The sequence below is a fragment of the Pan paniscus genome, chromosome 2, assembly GCF_029289425.2.
Source record: "Pan paniscus chromosome 2, NHGRI_mPanPan1-v2.0_pri, whole genome shotgun sequence".
Taxonomy (NCBI): Eukaryota; Metazoa; Chordata; class Mammalia; order Primates; family Hominidae; genus Pan; species Pan paniscus.
Window position 1 is genome coordinate 106,637,393 of NC_085926.1, and position 21,568 is coordinate 106,658,960.

General features: G+C 35.8%; 1 protein-coding gene across 7 annotated transcripts in view; it reads left to right on the forward strand.

The window, feature by feature from the left end:
- DZIP3 (DAZ interacting zinc finger protein 3) overlaps nucleotides 1-21,568 on the forward strand; it is a 105,055-nt gene that overhangs the window by 72,558 nt on the left and 10,929 nt on the right. For all 7 annotated transcript variants that reach the window (XR_004670658.3, XR_004670657.3, XM_003825061.7 and 4 more), the window contains exons 20-26: nucleotides 311-406; nucleotides 564-691; nucleotides 8,133-8,201; nucleotides 11,013-11,109; nucleotides 12,538-12,641; nucleotides 14,261-14,348; nucleotides 15,972-16,073. Coding sequence is in view for 5 of the 7 variants with exons in the window: in XM_003825061.7 (XP_003825109.1) it covers nucleotides 311-406; nucleotides 564-691; nucleotides 8,133-8,201; nucleotides 11,013-11,109; nucleotides 12,538-12,641; nucleotides 14,261-14,348; nucleotides 15,972-16,073 (684 nt within the window). In the remaining 2 variants the exon portion in view is untranslated. The remainder of the gene's footprint in view (nucleotides 1-310; nucleotides 407-563; nucleotides 692-8,132; nucleotides 8,202-11,012; nucleotides 11,110-12,537; nucleotides 12,642-14,260; nucleotides 14,349-15,971; nucleotides 16,074-21,568) is intronic.

Sequence of the window (21,568 nt, forward strand, 5' to 3'; positions counted from 1 at the left end):
AACATGGCACATGTATACATATGTAACAAACCTGCACATTGTGCACAAGTACCCTAAAACTTAAAGTATAATAAAAAAAAAAGAAATGGTAAGCATGCAGGTAGTGGTATCCAGCAGTAGCAGCAACAGGCAAGTAACTGGTACTGTTTATTAAATGCTGTAATTGAGGGGAGGTGGGTTATCTAAATTGAGTGTTTGACTTGAGACAAAAAACATGAAAGGAGTTAGATGGCAACTTTAAATCCCTTTCAAATAACTAAAATTTTTTTTTTGAGGAAAATAATACATGCATATTTCCTGTGCTCAATAGGGCTCAGCTGGCAAAGTAACTACAGACTGTGGAGAAACTGAAAAGGAAAGGCTTGCTCGTCAAAGGCAGCTTTATAAATTGCACTATCAGTGTGAAGTAAGTATTTTTGCCATTAGATCTGATGGAAGTGAGAAGCATTTCAAATATTAAACTTACTGGTGCTTTCTGTTTGAAAAGAACTTAGTTTGCTTTTTTCTTTCAATTTCTGGTGACTTGAACATAATTATCTGAAATAATATTTTTTATTGATCAGGATTTCAAAAGACAGTTGAGAACAGTGACTTTTCGGTGGCAAGAAAACCAAATGCAGATTAAAAAGAAAGACAAAATTATCGCATCTCTTAATCAACAAGTTGCTTTTGGAATCAATAAGGTTTCCAAGTAAGTGTAAATCTTTTGATAAAGGGAAATTCTGCGCCGTAATAAACAGTATCTTTAATAGTTAATCCCTGCATAACCACTAGGTGGCACTGTGACTACACATTAGGAACTCCAACCACACGACTGCACTTGTTTAAAAACCAACCATATTTTTGTCTTGCCAACTGGATTGAGAAATAAGCAGCTGCTCACACTATATATCAAGCTTTTCATGTATTGGCTGAACAAGTGTGAAAATAATAGAATTACATGAGAAAGATAATTAACTTTCAGGTCATGACTCTAATTTGTAAAAATGTGACCAATGATTGGCTGTTTCTATATAGTATATGAGTACATTCCTTAAAGACACCAAGGAATCAGTTGAGTGTATTTTTATGTTGGTCTTTCATTTGTGTTCTAAGCCTGCGAGATTGAAAACAAATCTTTTTGTTTGTTTGTTTGACTGGGAGAGACTCTTTCCCCCCTTACCCCAATCTCTTTTCTCCTAAACCTGAAGTATTAAATGCCTTCAGACCAAAAATTCTGACTGACTTAGGGAAAAATTAGTAACCTTCTTTGTTCTTTTTGTACTAATCACTGCTTCCAACCTGTATTTGTTTAAATAGTAGCATAGTTTGTAGCACATTATTTTAATAAACAGTAATACCATAAGACACCAGCCATCCAAGAAGTCTAGTTTAAAATCCATTGCAGTTTCTAGAATGCTGATAGGGAGAATAGAAAAGTGCTTCGAATGTCTTTGAGTGGGGAGTCCAAGATATTTCTTATAAATTGGGGAAATATTTGCCAGAGATTTAGGTCTTAATTTTTCTCTCATATATTGTATCTACTACATGAAGGGGTTATCAGGAAGAACTAGGTACCATAGTTCTGACAACATAATTTCACTCACAAACATTGTCAGACTTACCCTGACTAGAGTTAGAGAGATCCTTCAAGTTCAGAAGGCTATGAGGACTTAAGAAAACTTAGACAAACGAAGCTGGCTGCAATCACTTAAGAAACTTTACTTTAGGCCGGATGCGGTGGCTCATGCCTGTAATCCCAGCACTTTGGGAGGTTGAGGCGGGTGGATCACTTGAGGTTGGGAGTTCGAAACCAGCCTGACCAACATGGAGAAACTCCATCTCTACTAAAAATACAAAATTAGCCAGGCATGGTGGCGCATGCCTGTAGTACCAGCTACTCGGGAGGCTGAGGCAGGAGAATCGCTTGAACCCAGGAGGCGGAGGTTGCGGTGAGCCGAGATCGTGCCATTGCACTCCAGTCTGGGGAACAAGAGCAAAACTCTGTCTCAAAAAAAAAAAAAAAAAAGAAACTGTACTTCAGCATTCAAAACTTCATCTTTTAGCCTAAAGGGGATGACCAGTCCAGAAATATGTCATATAATATCAAAGATTAGAAAAGCATTGCCATCAATGCAGATGAGCTACCTCTCTTCCATCTGAAGATATCCCTCCGCAACTCTTTACCGCTGACCCATGCACTCTTACATGCTTCAGGCTATAAGCAGTCCACTTTTGCTGATGCATATGTCTTCACAAAATGAACATTTCGTGTTGGGCATTCACCAAACATTTATCAAGGGCCTACTATACTAGAAAACTTATGGAAGGCACATGTAGAAGATACCAAGATGTGTGAGACATTCATTATGATCTAATGGAGAGTGTAGATTAACATGTAAGGATAAAATTACATAAAACAGAGACTTCCAGGTCCACCAAAATGTATAGTCCTATTCCTCACAGCTGTTTCTTCTTGAAACTTAAACACCCTGGATATAGCACAACAGACAAGCATAGGAACACTCTAGAAGACGGAATAAGAAAGCATGCTGTCTAAAGACATTGAGACTTGAGGAATGAGCTGGCAGTAAATTTTCTCTTTTGCCTCCCATATATCTCGGGACACTGCAGAAGCCTTCAACCTGGAATTGCTAATAAGCACAGGGGGAGAAAAACTCTAGAAAAGCCTGTCCCTTCTAGCCAAAGGATCAGTAAAAGGAAATTATAACAATAGAAAGGCTTTTTGACAATACCCACCCTACTGCAGCCACACACCAGTGGCCCCACACCACCCCTTGGAAGTAGGCAGTACATGCTGATTCTCCTACCTAACATAAGTAAGTAGCAGCAATCTTATTTTCCTGCTGGGGTAGTGTTGGCAGTACTAAGCAAGCAGCTGACTTCCAAGTTCCACTGGGGAGAAGGAGACAGTGCTTTAATTCCTCTGCCAGGATGTGTCAGTGTGGTCCAGCTGAAAGCTGAACCTCTGCTGCTACCCAGCACCAATGTTACTTAAGCCAGTCTGAGACAAAACTAATCAATACTAGGCTTCATCCTTACTCCCTCTCACTAGGAATTAAGTCTTCACCCATGGGGCTAGTTGGCATTCCCTTTTCCCCCCTTCCCTCAGCTGGTGCCAGAAGGGCACAACAGGGAGCTGAACTTCTGCCTCCACCCTGCAGCAACAAAGTATTGTCAGTCTTTTGCTTTCTCCTTTCCTAATGTCAGCAGGGCCCAGCAAGGAGCTGATCTTATATTCCACTTGGAGGCAAAAAGGCAGTGTGAGCTGGTGCTCCACTTTCATGGGAAGGTGTCAGTTGGACTGGGAGGGGAGCTGAACTTGTACATCTCTCGTCTGCATTGAGGCAGTGTGAGTCAGTGCCCACTTTTCCTGGGGTGCTTTTGGTAGAGCTCAGTGCAAAGCCATGCATACACACCTCCTTGGCTTTTACATTATACCTCAACAGGAGACTGCCTGCTAAAAATAGGAAGATTAAATAGAACCCAGAGTCTCATAATCAAAATATCTAGGCTACATTAGAAAACATAGATCATACCAAGAACCAGGAAATTCAGACAAGAAAGGCAAAAGACCAACAAATGACAATATTAATATTATTCAGATATTGGAATTATCTGACAAAGATTTTAAAGCAACCATCATAAAAATGCTTCAACAAAATTGAATAATCTTGAGACAAATGAAAACCTAGAATATCTCAGTAAGGAAATAAGTTATAATAAAGAATGAAAATTATATACTAGAAAATACAGTGATTGAAATTAAAACTTGCTGGATATAATCACTAGTAAAGTGGAGATGACAGAGGATTGAATCAGTGAACTTGGGGACAGATGAATAGAATGAACTCAATCTGAAGAACAAAGAGAAAATAGACTGGGAGAAAAAAATTAAAAAGAGTCTAAAGGACCTTTGAGCCAATAACAAAAGAGCTAAAGTACTTGTCACTGGAATTTCAAAAAGAGAGCAGAATGAGAGAGAGACTGAAAAAGTATTCAAAGAAATACTGAAATTTCCCCAAATTTGATGAAATGTATAAATTTACAAATTCAGAAACTAAGTGAACCCCGAATAGCAAAAACTCAGATCCATGCTAAGACACATCATAACTTAACTTCTGAAAACAAAAGACAAAGAAAAGGCTTGAAAACAGGCGGAGAAAAACATTACTTATGAGAACAGTAATTTGAATGACAACAGATTTTTCATTTGAAACCATGAAGGCCAGAATGAAGTGGCAGTTTATTCAATTACCGAAAGAAAAGAGCAGAACCATGAATCCTGTATTTAGCAAAAAATATTCTGTAGGAATAGAAGGAAATAAAGACAGTCTCAGACAATGGAAAATTATAAGAATTTATTGCTAGCAAATTCATATATCTTACCGTTAAAGTATGGCTATAGGAAGGTCTCTAAACTTTAAAAATATATATATAGTAGAAGCTTGAGACTTGAGAAAGGAAAGAAGACCATCAGAATGAGTAAAGAGTAAGATAAATAATAAGAAGTTGTCCTAATTAATTTCTTAAATCATATTTGATGGTTGAAGCAAAAATTTTAACACCATCTCGTGGAATTCAATGTATGTAGAAGAAACACAGTATATTTGAAAAGTGAGGAGGGTAAAGGCACCTAAATGAGAATAAAGCTAGGGATATATCATGCAGATGTTTATTAAAAAAAGTAAGAATGGCTATATTAAAATCAGATTAAATGGACTTCAGAAGAAAGAAGACTGTTGGACACAAAGAGGGACATTACATAATGATGAAAGGATCAATCCACAAGAACCTCAAGGTATATGTACCAAAAACAGCCTCAAAACACATGAAGTAAAACCTGATAGAGCTGAAAGGAGAAATGGAAAAGTTTACCATTATAATTGAACACTTCAAACTCCACTCTCAATTTATAGTACTACTAAACAGAAAATCAGCAAGGATATAGAAGACCTCAGTAAACACCATCAACCAGCAGGACCTAACTGATATTTATAGAACACTCCACCCGACAACAGTAGAATACACATGCTTTCAAGTGACCACAGGATGTATCTACCAAGATAGACAATATCCTGGGCCATAAAACAAACCTCAACAACAAATTTAAGAGTTGAAATCATACAAAGCATGTTCTCAGGTCACAATGGAGTCAAATTAAACATCAGTAACGGAGAGATACCAAGAAACCTCCAAAGGCCTGGAAACTACGCAACCCATGTCTAAATAATCCATGGGTCAAAGAAGAGCTCTCAAGAGAAAATACATAGAATTTACATGAAAATACAATATGTCAAATTTGTGCCACACAGCTGAGGCAGTGCTGAGATTATAACACTAAATACACCCATTAGAAAAAGAGAAAAGTCTTCAGTGGATAATCCAAGCTCTCACTTCAAGATCCCAGAAAAAGAAAACCAAAATAGACTCAAAGCAAGCAGGAGGAAATAAGTTATAAAGATTAGAAATAATGGGAGCAGGATGCAGTGGTGCACACCTGTAGTCCCAGCTACTTGAGAGGCTGAGATGGGAGGATTGCTTGAACCCAGGAGTTACAGTTCAGCATGGGCAACATAGCAAGGCTCCATTTCAAAAAAAAAAAAAAAAGAAACTGAGAAAGAATGAGTTGGAAAAAGAAAAATAGTAGAGAAAATCCATGAAACAAAAAGCTGTGTCTTTGAAAAGGTCAATAAAATTGACAAACCTCTAGCAAGACTGACAATATAAAAGACATAAATTACTACCATCTGGAATGAAACAGTGATATGTATCACTGCAAATACTACAAACACTGCAGACATCAGAAGATTATGCTGATTGAAAAAAGCCAGTTCCAAAAGCTTATATATGTTTCCATTTGCTGAACATTCTTGAAATGACAAAATTATAAAAATGGAAAACAGATTAGTGGTTCCAAGGTTATAAGAAGGGGATGAGAGTGGAAGGGAAGTGGTTGTGGCTTTAAAAGGGCAAAATGAAGGATCCCTGTGGTGATAGAACAGTTCAGTATCTTGACTGTATTACCATCAATATTCTGGTTATGGTATTATACAGTAGTTTTGCAAGATGTTACCATGGGGAGAAATTGGGGAAAGGATACATGGGTTCTTTGTGTATTATTTCTTATACATGCATATGAATTTACAATTATCTCAAAATAAAAAGTTTAACTATTTTAAAAAGTACATAATGAAAAACTGTCAAACAAGAGTATACTTAGTGGAAATTTTGTAGGGTAGAGAGAATACTTTTTTGATTGTTGTGATAAGGAACTTCCTTCAATGAAGAACTTTGTTAAAGACATAGTACTGAACCTAGGCACTGAAAGTTAGGTGGGATGAGATGGAAGAAAAGACAGGGCATCAAGGCAGAATGGACATAATGACTACTCTGTGTTCTCATATAAGCTTTTGAACATTTTCTTCGTTTAATTCATCTGGACATTGCCCAAGAGTATGTGATAAAATATAAATATTCTTTAATTGTAAATGTTGGTTTCTTTCATCTTAGAATATGGAGACTAGAAAGCAAAAATGGCGTGGTTTTTTTGGCCTAATTCAATTTGGTATGTGCAGTAAATGTTTGGCAAATATTTGTTGATGACAGTTGAAGTGTTAACAAAGAAGATTTTATGGAAGTGACTTAACTTTGGATAAACTACAATAAGCAGTTAGTAATATGTCAAGAAACTGCTGTCAACAGTCTATAATAAAACTTGATAGTCAGCTAGAGTTAACTTGAGAACTTTAGATTTTTTAGAAAGAAAATCTAGTAATTTCATTCTGTTATATTAAACATGAGAAAAAGACTGAGAAGTTAAGACTGCCTGAACATACGTAACTGGCTCTTATCTGAGCTGGATAATAAGAACTATGCCTACCTTATCCTCTGTTGTTTAAGAGTCTAGGTGTTCTGAATTCCCCACTAGTTATGTCTACTCTTATTGCCCACTCTAAACTAGAGCTGGGTAAAATATTGAAGTAATGGAAGTATACAAAGGAAAACAAGATGGCAGTCTTACAAATTTTACTGCTTTTCAACTCTGTCAACATATTCCTATATATTACAGTAATGAAGCTTGTATTTCTTAATATTTCACTTGAGAACATGACCTCTTTTGTACAGAAAGAGACCTGGTTTCTTTTCACTGTATTCTCAGACCAACAAAACATTAACTATAAGTCTCTAAGTCTTCTAAGAAGCTTAGAATAAAGGTGAATGGGTAGTCTCTGAAATCTGGTAGTGAGCAATCAATCCATCCAACATTAAAGTCGTCATTTCAAAGATGTATTATTCCAACCAAAACTCTTCCATTTATCCCAAGAGTTTCAACATATTAGAGACTTAAAGAGAAATGTGCTTTTATTATAAATCTTTTCATATTGAAGTTAATTACTAGGTTTATGTAAAAGCTTGGTTGTGAAAAGAAATACAGCAGCATAAGGGAGGAACATCAGAAATCTGGTATGTGAATATATGTCAACCAAAAAGTATATGCGTTTCTCTTAGTTTCTTACATATTAATTTTGAAGCTGATCACAGGCTATAGATTCTGATTTATACAAAATTTTTACCCATTCTTTCCATGATAAGATCATGTGAGTGACCCCCAGGTGATAATTCATAGTTTTAATTAAAATTTGCATTTGTACACAGCCTCATCACTTCAATATTTAAGGTTTGATTTCCTTTAGACCTTAAATCTTTCATAATTTGCATGACTTGATATAATACCACTTTAAGGAACTTAAAGTTCACAATCTCACAACAGGCTTAGAAAATCAGAAGATACCATCTCTGTTTTCTAGTAGGTAAGCTGAAGCATGAAGAGCTAGAGACATTTTTCCAAGTCATTGCGCGGAGGATGCAAGATAACACTTCTCTTTTGCTTTCTAATTTACTGAATTAGAACTTAGTTCCCCTTTCTTTGGGAAGTCAGTAAATCAGACATCAGAAACAAGATACATTTCAAAAGGACCAGGTATAGGAGTTCAGTTGTATTCAGGCTCAAGATTTGTGGCCCCAAATGACATACTTTATCTCCTCCACAGCTGTAGTTAGAGCTCTTCTGACTGTGTTAATGAGAAATAATTTCTAACATCTTTTGACTTTCTTGCTTCTTTGCTTAGATTACAGCGTCAAATCCATGCTAAAGATAATGAAATCAAGAACCTTAAAGAGCAACTTTCTATGAAAAGGTACAAACTTAGCTTTTTCTTTGGGTGCACTCTCTCTGGAACTGTATTTCACTCAACACTTTCTGGCTGGCATATTGATGTAATTTATCATTCAAAGTGGGGTACTTTTGAGGCTGATATTGAACAGTATTAATAATACACTGGGACAAAAGGTGTAAACTGGGAGTATCTTAGGCAAATAGGGAGGTATGGTCACTTTAGCTCTGACTCTAGAAAACTGCTAGAAGAATCTGTATCAGCAAAGTTACAGTCCCAGAGCAAACTACTGCCAGAGATTAGACCTTAAGAGTTACCCCAATCAGTACTATTAGATGTGACTGCTTTATGAAACTGGCCAAGTTTTATTCTTATTCATCTGTTTTGCCTGTGGGAAATTTTTTTAATAACACCTTTTTGAAATCCATTTCATACAGCATAAAATTATCTCTGTTAAAATATACAATTTATTGATTTAGAATATTCACAGAGGTTTACAGTCATCACCACTATCTATTTCCGGAACATTTTTATCACTCCAAAAAAGAAACCCATTAGATGTCATTCCCTATTCTCCTCTCCTCTAGCTTCTGGCAACTGGTAATTTATTTTCTGTCTGTATGGATTTGCCTCTTCTGGACATTTCATATAAATTGGATCATATAATATGTAGCCTCTTGTGAGTAACATTTTTCACTTAACATAGTTTCAAAATTCATCCATGTTGTAGCATGTATCATTACTCATACCTTTTTATGGATAAATAATATTCCATTCCTTGGCTATACCTTATTTTATTTTTCATCAGTTGATGGACATTTGGCTTGTTTCCATTGTTTGGCTATTATGAATACTGTTATCAATATTTATATACAGATTTGTGGACATGTTTTTGTATTTCTTGGGTATGTACCAAGGAGTAGAATTGCTTGGTGATCAGTCAACTTTATGTTTAACTTTTTGAGGAATTGCCAAACTGTTTTCCAAGTAGCTGCACCATTTTATAATCCTATAAACAGTGTATGAGGGTTTCAATTTCTCCACATTCTGATCAACATTTGTTACACTTGTTAGATTACGTCTTTATTTTACCCATTGTATTATGTGTGAAGTAGTATATAAATGTGGTTTTGATTTGCATTTTCCCACTGATTAATTATGTTGAGCATCTTTTCATGTGCTTATTGGCCAGTTATTTATCTTCTTGGAGAAATGTCTATTCAAATCCTTTGCCCATTTTAAAAATTAGATTGTCTTTTTATTGTTGAGTTTTAAGAGTTCTTGTCCCTTATCAGATACAAGTCCCTTATCGGATACATGATTTTCAAATACTCTCATTCTGTGGGTTGCCTTTTCATTTTCTTAATGTCATTTAAAGCACAAAACTTAATTTGATGAAGTCCGATTTGTAATTTTTTTCTTTTAGGCAAATTTTACATAATATTTAATGGTATAATAATTAATTCCTTTTGTGTTAATATATCTGCTTGAAGATTTTATTTTTTTCTCCTCAAAAAAGTCTAGCCTTAATGATATTTATAATGTACTGTTATCAAGTTTCTCATCAATGTTTGTTAGGTCCTCAAGTATCCAAGTGTTTCTGATAATAAAACATCGAGGACTGCCTTTGTGACAGTCTCTATTATAATGCTGTATTTTCAATTAATTGTTTTCATTAAATTTAGAATTTGGTTTGTATGCTTATAGAATTCTGGGACTCAAGTGTAGGAAGCTGAGATGGGATAGATTAAAAAAGGAACCTCATAGGTAACCATTTACCTAATGTCCTTCATAAACAATGTCTTTACCATCATCTTCCTCCTTCCCTCTCAAACTGTAGGGTTTGCTTTCATTCAAAAATGTTGAATGTAAGCACTGAAATAACCAGTCAAATATTTTAATGCAGTGACTTCACGTAATGACGGGGATAATAAAAACCTATGTGGTTGCTATCATTGGGATACAAAAAAGCTTATAGAAATTTTATGTAGAACTTATTAATCATGATACTAGCTAACATTTATTTATTAGTGCTTATTATGTGCCAAACACAAAGTGCTTTATATTATCTGAATTAATTTTCACAGCAGCTCTTTGAGGTAAGTAGTACCGTTTTTTCCATTTTCCTCATTTTTACATGTGAGGAAACTGAGGTATAGAGAAATTAAATAGCTTGCTGTCTTAGGTTGAACTGCTCTGTCAAAATACCATTGATTGGGTGGCTTATAAAAATAGAATTGTATCTCTCACAGTTCTGGAAGCTGGGAAGTCCAAGATCAAGGTAGCAGCCTATTTGGTATCTGGTGAGGATCCTCTTCCTCATAGACAGCCGTCTTCCCACTATAACTTCACATAGCAGAAGGCAGGCAAGGAAGCTCTCTCAGGCCTTTTTTAAATGGGCATTAATTCCAGTCATTGGAGTTCCGCCCTTATGACTGATCATCTTCCAAAGGCACCACCTCCTAATACCATCACTTTGGGGGTTAAGATTTCAACATATGAGTTTTGGGGGAACACAAACATTCAGTTCATTGCACTTGCCCAGGGGTTTTACAGTTAATAAGTTGTGGAGCTAAGATTCATCCTCAGACAACTTGATTTCACAGCCAAGTTTTAAATCATAGCCTACACCCTGATAAAACTTCTATACTCTTGATAGTAAAGGATAACAGTAGGGATTGAACAATATATCTTCTCTTGTTTCTATGTGCTCTATACTTTTCCAAGAAATAATTTCCTACTGATTGTATAACTTATCTTTCTTCCTCCTGAATTAGATGAAAAAGGCTTTGCTTGATGTAATTTTGCAGAGTCTTTAATGATCATGTATTTCAGATCTCAGTGGGAAGTGGAAAAACATAATCTGGAAAGCACAATGAAAACATACGTAAGCAAACTGAATGCAGAAACTAGCAGAGCTTTAACAGCCGAGGTAACAACAACATGGGGACAGGGGTATGGGGTGAGGGGAAAAGTTTTACTTGTATACCATCATACTAAAGAATTTGTAAAAGATTGTTTTTTGTATAAACAGAAATAAGACATCTTAGGATCAGCCAGGAAAATACAGTTGAAAGTCTTGTGCTTTTTTGACTCATTGGCAAATCACGTGTGAATACTTCAGTTTTGATGTTCTTATGTTGTTTTCTGCCAATGACTTGAAGAAATTGGTCTGTTACAGTATGTATAGCAAATACAGACATCTTGGGGAAATTCTCATGAAGCCAAGTCACTAAGCCAAACTTCTAATAATAGCATTTTACTGCTGCCACAATATCTTCTTTGTCTGCTACTTCCAATTATATCTTACAAAAATACTTACACATCATACACCTGAATGTAAATAACCAACTTTTCAGACTGCCAACTTTTTCTAAGTTAGAACACCACAGCTAGGGTCTCTCAAAAGAAATATGATTGTATGTGTGTATGTAATTTTTATTTATACATAACAAAACTTGATATACAGTAAGATTCACATTTTTGGAGAGATCACTGACATTAAAAGCACTACAAACCTTACACCTCTGTCATGGGTAAGCTCTGTTCTCTAGCAGAGTACTTGGGATCCTGGAAGTCAGCAACCAAGAAGTAGTATCTGAACCAAAAATTCGTGAAGAATACTGTTGGGGTACTAGCTTTAACAAAAGAAACAGTTCAGATTACTTTAAAAGCTCGTTTGTATAGAGTGTTTTTTATTGTTTTTAATCAGTAAATTTCTTTGTGCTTCTATTATTAATTTTAGAAAGAAAGAACTGTTTAATACTTAATGCTGTCCAACAGTGTATTTTAGTGAATACTGAGTGTTTAGTAGTAAAAAACAGAGGCTAAATTACTGCAAGTAGTGATATGGAAAGGATTCCTGCTGCGAGAGAGACACGGAACTACGTAATCTCCCAAGCCCGTTTCTGTCTTTCTGTATGGTCTTATTATTACCTCTTCATCAATGACAAAAGAATAGATAGCAGGAGTGTTCTCAAACTTTACTGCATGTTAGAATTACCAGAGAGCTTTTAAAAATGCCAATGCCCAAGCTATACTCAGTATCAATCAAATTAGAATATCTGGGACCAAGGCACCATTTTTGAAAGTTTCTGAGACGATTCCAGTATGATTGCAAATTTGAAAAGACATGAACTGGAATGTTTACCAACCTAGTAACCATTAAATAAGGAAATTAGAATTGCAGAGGTGGCATTGATTTAAAAGCTTTTGTAATGTATCTTGAATGGTCAAGGAACCTAGATGCTATTGGAAGAAATTGAGAAATAGCTTTAAATTTACTTGAGATGATTGAGAAGAGAATGTTCCTTTACAAGCACACCTTCAACTTCTTTCTCTTTCTCTCAAAAACCTGTAGGTGTATTTCTTACAGTGTCGTAGGGATTTTGGTTTGCTTCATCTAGAGCAGACTGAAAAGGAATGTCTCAATCAGCTTGCCAGGGTGACTCACATGGCAGCAAGGTAACCTTTCCCTCTTCCTTAATGCATCTTAATTTTAGAGATGTTAGCAAGTGTCTCCACGGTTGAATATAATCTGTGATGTGTTTTACATATGTGACATCAGAGTTCTTAAAGAAGCTCTTGTGGGTTTTTTGTTTTTTTTTTTTTCATTTTTTTCCCCCTGAAATTCCTTTTACCAGAAGCTCTTGTTGTTGTTGTTTTTGTTGTTGTTGTTGTTGTTGTTGTTTAAACCTCAAAAGTCATTTAGTTACTTTGATGCTTGTACTTGGCTGCTTCTGCTGAAGCACTGAGAAGTCTAATGAGTACTATATACAATAATAGCTGCTGAAAGATTTTTTCCCTTCCTCTGTAGTGAAGTAGATCAAAAGTCTCAGAGACATACGTGAACACCAGATACTTATGAAACAAGGTGGATTCTAATTGGAGGACTTTTTTTCTAATTGTTTTCCTTTGTAATGATTTTAAACACCTACGGAATATGTTGAGGGAAACATCAGTATTAACACCTAAATCGTATGTTAAAGGTAGTTTTCTGCTGTGCTTTTATAGTAATTATAGAGTAATTTTCAAATACTGAACAGGCTGCATGAAATTCTCCTTAAATTTATAATCTCATGGGGTACACCAAACTTAAAGAATTAATTAAATTAGAATCTCTGGGACCCAGGCATCATTATTTTTAAATGATTATTATTTTAATAATCAGCATTGTTCTTTCATTCTAAAGAATCAGAGTCTTTGATGTTTAGCTAGATTATCAGGATATACTGATGTGCACTCAAGTCAGGGAAGTACTGTTGTAAATGATCAGTCTATTTTTGCTTGCTAGAAGAAGAAAAAGTGCTCTATACATTAGGATATTATGGAACTTCTTTGTATGAGATTATGTTAGTGATAACTTGTTCAGCTATTATAAAATTGTTGGGCTGGGTGATACTGGTGTGGGATGTTATAATGGATAGAACCTTTTAAAAGGCCATATGAAATCTCTTTTCTAGAGATAATAGACCCTAACAACTTCAAAGTTGTTCCTACTTTTGTTAAGTCATTTGGTAGGCATGAGTTGATAAAACTATTGTTTGTGCAATTTATGTACTATATAAAGGCAGCAACCTCATTCGTACTCAAATAGAAGGTATTTCTAATTTATCCTCCTAGAGACAGTATCTTTTTCTAATTTGCAAAGGAGCCATATAGGCCAACCATGGCTTTTTGATGTCAGAGTTAATGTGAAGATAGTCCAAAACTTGCTTCCAACATGGGTCAACATTTTAGAGAACACTGCTGTATTAGATTACTAAGGCTTTCCTGCTCCATTGGAAAGATTCCTTACAAAGGTTTTATATACTAAAAATACATCATCAAGATAGAAAAAAACTTGTTCTGGAAGCATCAATTTTATTTGCTCGTGAAAAATGAATTTTTTATTACTGTTTTTGTTATTATTTTTAGTAACAAACCTGTCCATACCTCTTTATGTCCATTTGAAGTAATTGTTGGTGATGGGGGTAATTTTGTTTTTTGTTGACATATATGCTAGAAAGCATGATAGACATGTTTGGAAACCTAAGTGTTATAAAAAGAAAGAGTTTTCTTTTGTGTCTCCTTTTCTACAACAGCAACCTAGAATCACTTCAATTAAAGGCTGCGGTAGACAGTTGGAATGCCATTGTGGCAGATGTTAGAAACAAGATTGCATTCCTCAGGGTAAGTCCTGAAGTATATTTGGAGAAAATTGGCTTAATGTTATAGGTGGTGTAAAGTTAGAAGACATATTAGTAGAAAAATTTAAGGAAGAACATATTTTCCATTTTAGTTATAAAAGTTTATGCCTTCACTTTGAGATTACTTCCATGTGGTTGGTTGTAGATAACATCCTAGACTCACACGTGTAGTCTTTTATATCCTTAGTCAAGAATATAAACTCAAAAATTGTGCCCTCACACCTAGCTTTCCTAGAATTTCAAAGCTAACAGTGCCCCAATCAAAACTAAATGTTTTGGCCAGGCACAGTGGCTCATGCCTATAATCCCAGCATTTTGGGAGCCAAGGCGAGAGGATCACTTGAGCCAGGTGCTCATGGTTATGGTGAGTTATGATCATGCCACTGTACTACAGCCTGGACAATAGAGTGAGACTCTGTCTCTAAAACAAAAATTGGAATAAAAACTAAATGTTTTAATGCGGTCTGAGTAATAATGTGTTTACAGAATAAAAAAGAAAATCAAGTAGGCCTGTATTTGTTTTCAATCTAACTTTTTATGTAATTATTCCATAATGCAAAATAGTAAATTCCTAATTACTGGTGTAGGACCATGCTACAGGTAATCTAAAGACATAATCCACTGAATATTTATTAATTGATTTTGTTTTAGAATCTTTTTATATTTATATACTAAGGTTGATAGATAATGTTGATTTTTTTGTGATTTCACAACACTATCAGCAAAAAAAAAAGCATTGTCATTCAGTTGTGAAATGCCAAAAGCAACTGGATATTTGTCCAACTCCCTTGGGGGTTTTCACTGTTTCTCTCCAAACTCTTTCTTACTCAGTCTTTAGTGATGCTTAGCGTTTCTGTTGGGTTTATTCAAAATTTTTGCCTCAAAAGACCTGCCCCATGTTTTCTTCCAAGCACATGTCCTCCATGCAGAAGTTTCTAAATGTTTTGTTTTATAAGACTTTCCTTCCCAGTTCCTACGCGTTCTTTACAAAATAATATGGTAAGCAAAAGTGGGGACAATGCCAAAAAATGTTGAAAATGTGTTGTTAAACTTCCAGGTTGGAGTTTTTGTCAGAATCCAAGAGAATAAAATGTATATGGAGCTAGAACAAGCTAGAGTTACAGATTGTGAGATAAACACAATGTAGAATTTCATAAGTAATCTCTAAAATTTTTCCTTCAGTTTTTAAAATGAACATTTGCAAGTAGTTTAACTGCTTGTTACAAATATATTTTTTCCTGTTTTTTAGCCAGTATAATATTTATAGCTTCTTGAATCTTTAGTCTCTTTTTTTATTTGTATCAGTGGTTCCTATTTTAGAGCTGAAAATTTTGGAAGCACTGAGGAATTATCACAAGAATCTGTGAATTATCTGTGTCTCTGTTTCTTATTAACCAATAACGACTCCTAAAAATACAACTGTTTACATGTGGGGATGGTCTATAGAATTTTTTTTTTTTTGGTCAGAACCTGTTTTTATATTATTTCTGACAGGTTGGCAACCACTCTTTTATGTTGTATTATTCAAAACTACATCAGATATTCCCATATGCTGTCTCTTTAAAGTTGGTTGTTCTCTAAAGTATTTTTAGTCTTCTTCTACCAGACACAGTACAATGAACAAATAAACAAAGTCAAGCAAGGATTTGCCTTGAGTACCTTGCCTCCAGTCCAGCTTCCTCCTCCACCACCCAGTCCTGAGATACTGGTAAGAAATACAACATTTTGAATAATTGCCCTTTTCATTTTGACAAAATGGTAAGGGCTGTGAAACACTGAATATGCAGTATGTTTAACGTGTGTTCAAAATGGAATAGGCACATACATATTGTGAGTATCACTTGTAATTATGACCATACCTTCGAGTCACCAGATGATATAATTAGATGGGTGAGGCCTATACAATAGGTTGTATCACTGGATTTTAGTGAAGCATTTGATATACATAGAGTACCATTTTCTCATTCACCCTATTTCACCTACCTTGTGGGAGCTAAATAATGAATACTCAGACTTCCCAGTGTCCTCATGTTACCACTAGATCAGAGGTCCCCAACCTCTGGGCCACGGACCAGTGCACAGCAGGAGGTGAGCAGTGGGTGAACAAGCAAAACTTTATCTGTATGTACAGCTGCTCCCCATTGCTCACATTACCACCTGAGCTCTGCATCCTGTCAAATCAGCTGCAGCACTAGATTCTCACAGGAGTGTGAACCATATTGTGAACTGTGCATGTGAAGGATCTAGGTTATGTGCTCCTTGTGAGAATCTAATGCCTGGTGATCTGTCACTGTCTCCCATCACCCCCAGATGGGACTATCTAGTTGCAGAAAAACAAGCTTGGGGCTCCCACTAATTCTACATTATAGTGAGTTATATAATTATTTTATTATATATTACAATGTAATAATACTAGAAATAAAGTGCACAATAAATGTAATGTGCTTGAATTCTCCCAAAACCATCTCCACTCCCCAGTTCTTGAAAAAATTATCTTCCATGAAACCAGTCCCTGGTGCCGAAAAGATTGGGGACCGCTGCACGAGATGACTGAAACATCTCAATGTAATACCCTGCATGGCTGGACCTCACCTCTGCATTTCTACTTTAGACTTTCTTTTTGTGAAGTTTTATATTCTATTCTACCTCCAACAGCAAGGACAGCTTCCACTTCTGCCCCTTCTCTGCTTGTTGTTAGGGGCCAGTGGATCTTAATCAGATAAACTAATCCCTGTCCTGTATGTCTGGGAAACATAGCACCCTAACCCAGTAAATTCACACAGCTTTCCAAAAGACCTTTTAAGAGGGTGTCATTGGATGACAATTTTTATTATCTTAAGAGATCTGGCAGTAGGAAGAGAGGAAAAGTGTAAGATATGTGTGGACAGATGACTTTGATATCACCACTCCTGCTTATAATAGAAACCTGAAAATGTTATTTCTCCTCATGGTTGAGTATAACAAAGAATTTTAAAATTATATAATTTGTATGGAGTTACACTGTTTCAAAAGCAGGATCTATAGCTAAAAGAATTATGGGATATACACCATGGGCTTTAGTTTAGAATGATAGTATTGCCTTTTATATTTTTGGTCAATTCAGTTTCTATAGGAACACTGGATTATGAGCATTATTATTCTAGGCTTGGATCATCATCATACCCAACTACTCTGATAAGGAATGTGTTCCAGAGAAATTCCAAAGATTCCCTGCAGTAACACATATTTTTTTGTGGGATGTCTAAAAACACTGTACCTTCTGCCCACGTTCAAAATACTGTCCTTAGATTGTAGTTAAATTCTTCAATGGCTCTTAACTATAAAATGGGTCCAGAGACTGTGAAGCTATTGTTTGGAGTTTCCTGGAACCAGACCAGTATAAGCCTTGGCTGTCTCATACAAGTGATATTCTTTAGCTGACAAACATAGTCAAACCTTGACCTCCAGACCCTCCAGATCCTTTTATCCCTTTGGAGACTTTCTTATGTCTGACGTTTCTTACCCGGGTTTAGTTAAGTACAAAAACCTACTGGCAGTTAGGCTGTGTGGTAATTTATAAGCATCCTTTGCTGACATTCTGAGGGGTTCACCTGTATCTTTTGTGCTTCCTAATTAGGGTCACTGCTGTGCTTGATTAAGCTAACAGTTGTGTTAAAGTACAAGCATTGGTGACCACTGAGCATCAGAGGAGAGAGTTTGGGAGAAGAGCACCTAGAAACGTTACAGTGCTATTTGCTGTAAATTGAGATGGTACATACAATGGAAGTACACTAATGAGGTCTGGGTTCAGATCCTAACTTTGTGAAGAGCTATGTTGATCTTGGGAAAAATCAGCTCTTCTGGACTTTTGCTTTCCCATTAGTGAATTAGGAAATTGTACTGGATGATCTGATCACTCAAGTCCCATCTATTTCTGGGATACTAGTGTTCTAAGGAGTGGTCACCAGACTTCCATAGTAGAGAATTCTATGAAAGTGTGGATTGTTCCCAGTTTAACCCAGTAATTCTATGTGTTTCATTGTATCTTGATTTTTGTAGCTTGGCTATTTAATCCTCAGAGAAGTGTTAGTACCATTAAAAAGATCATGCAATGGTTATTTAAAATACACAAATCAGTAAATATGATACATCATATCAACAGAAAGAAGGACAAAAACCATATGATCATTTCAATAGATGCAGAAAAAGCATTTGACAAAATTCAACGTCAGTTTATGTTAAAAATTCTCAAAAAATTAGGTATAGGAGGTACATACCTCAACACAATAAAGGCCATATATGACAAACCCACAGCTAACATTATACTAAATGGGAAAAAGTTAGAAGTGTTTCCTCTGAGATCTGAAACAAGACAAGGACGCCCACTTTCACTATTTCTATTAAAAATAGTACTAGAGGTCCTAGCCAGAGCAGTTAGGCAAGAGAAGGGAATAAAAGACATCCAAATTGGAAAGAAGGGAGTCAGACTGTCCCTTTTTGTAGACAAATGATCTTATATATAGAAAATCGCAAAGACTCCACTTAAAAACTCCTAAAACTAACAAATTTGGTAAAGATTCAGGATGCAAAATCAACATACAAGAATCAATAGCATTTCTGTTTACTAATAGTGAACAGTCTGAAAAAGAAATTAAGAAAATCCCATTTACAATAGCTACAAAAAACAAAGATACCTGGGAATAAATTTAACCAAGGAGGAGAAAGATCACTACACTGAAAACTATCAAACATTGGTGAAAGAAATTGAGGACACAAAGAAATGGAAAAATACATCATATTCATGAATAAGAAGAATTCAAGGAAATGCAAACCACAATTACAAGGTATCACCTCTCTTTAGTTAGAATAGCTACTGGTACCAAAACAGATATATAGACCAATGGAACAGAACAGAAGCCTCAGAAATAACGCCACACATTTACAACCATCTGATCTTTGACAAACCTGACAACAACAAGCAATGGGGAAAAGATTCCCTATTTAATGAATGGTGTTGGGAAAACTGGCTAGCCATTTGCAGCAAAAACTGGACCCCTTCCTTACACCTTATACAAAAATCAACTCAAGATGAATTAAAGACTTAAATGTAAGACCTAAAACCCTAAAACCCCTAGAAGAAAACCTAGGCAACACCATTCAGGACATAGGCATGGGCAAAGATTTCATGACTAAAACACCAAAAGCAATGGCAACAAAAGCCAAAACTGACAAATGGGATCTACTTAAAGAGCTTCTGCACAGCATCAGAGTGAACAGGCAACCTACAGAATAGGAGAAAATTTTTGCAATCTTATCCGTCTGACAAAGGGCTTATATCTAGAATCTACAAAGAACTTAAACAAATTTACAGGAAAAAAACAACCCCATCAAAAAGTGGGCAAAGGATATGAACAGACACTTCTCAAAAGAAGACATTTATGTGGCCAACAAACATATGAAAAAAAGCTCATCATCACTGGTTATTAGAGAAATGCAAATCAGAACCACAATGAGATACCATCTCACGCCAGTTAGAATGGCAATCATTAAAAAGTCAGGAAACAACAGATACTAGAGAGGATATGGAGAAATAGGAACACTTTTACACTGTTGGTGGGAGTGTAAATTAGTTCAACCATTGTGGAAGACAGTGTGACGATTCCTCAAGGGTCTAGAACCAGAAATACCATTTGACTCAGCAATCCCATTACTAGATATATACCCAAAGGATTGTAAATCATTCTGCTCTAAAGACACATGCACACATATGTTTATTGCAGCCCTGTTCACAATAGCAAAGACTTGAAACCAACCCAAATGCCCATCAGTGATAAACTGGATAAAGAAAATGTGGCAAATATACACCATGGAATACTCTGCTGCCATAAAAAAGGATGTGTTCATATCCTTTGCAGGGACATGGATGAAGTTAGAAATCATCACTCTCAGCAAACTAACACAGGAACAGAAAACCAAACACTTCATGTTCTCACTCATAAGTGGGAGTTGAACAATGAGAACACATGGACACAGGGAGGGGAACATCACACACTGGGGCCTGTCGGGGGGTGGGGGCTGGGGAGGGATAGCATTAGGAGAAATACCTAATGTAGATGACGGGTTGATGGGTGCAGCAAACCACCCTGGCACATGTATACCTATGAAACAAACCTGTACATTCTGCACATGTATCCCAGAACTTAAAGTATAATAATTAGAAAAAAAAAGAATAGCTATCATCAAAAAACAAATGATATCAAATGTTGGCGATGATGTGGAGAAAAGGGAACCCTTACACACTGTTGGTGGGGATGTAAATTAGCACAGCTATTATGGAATACAGTATCGAGGTTCCTCAAAAAATTAAAAATACAACTACCATATGCTCCAACAATCCTACTACTGGGTATAGTGGGAAAGGACATGAAGTCAAGTATCCTGAAGAGACACCTGCACTCCCATGTTCACTGCAGTATTATTTACCATTGCTAAGATATGGCATCTACATAAGTGTCCATAAAGGTTGGATAAAGAAAATGTATATATACACAATGAAATACTACTTAGTCATAAAAAAGAATGAAATCCTGTCATTTGTGACAACATGGATGACCCTAGAGGACGTTATGTTAAGTTAAATAAGCCAGACACAGAAAGACAAATACTACCTGATCCCACGCATGTGGAATCTAAAACAGTTGGTCTCATAAAATTAATGAAAAAACAGTGGTTACCAGAGACTAGGGAGGATAGATGGAAGGCGAGCACAGGGAGAGGTTGGTTGGTCAATGGGTACAATTAGAAAGGAAGGATAAGTTCTGGCGTTCTATTAGTAAGATGATTATAGTTAACAGTAAGGTATTGTATATCTCAAAATGGCTAGAAGAGAGGATTTTGAATATTAACACCACAAAGAAATGACAAATGAAGTGATGAATATGCCAATTACCCTTCGATCGTTACACCATACATGTATACATGTATGAAAACATCACATTGTACCCCATAAAAATGTACAATTATGTGTCCATTGAAAATAAAAATAAAGTGTTAGGTAATAGTGGTTCTCAAACAGAGCAGGACTGTTGACTCAGTACCCACCATTCATTCATTTTTTTAAGACTTTACATGTAAAAAATTTGACACATATGTAAAAAATAGTATAATCAACCTCTTCAAACCCAGGAGCCAGCCTCAGCATTATCAACATATTGTCAGCCTTGT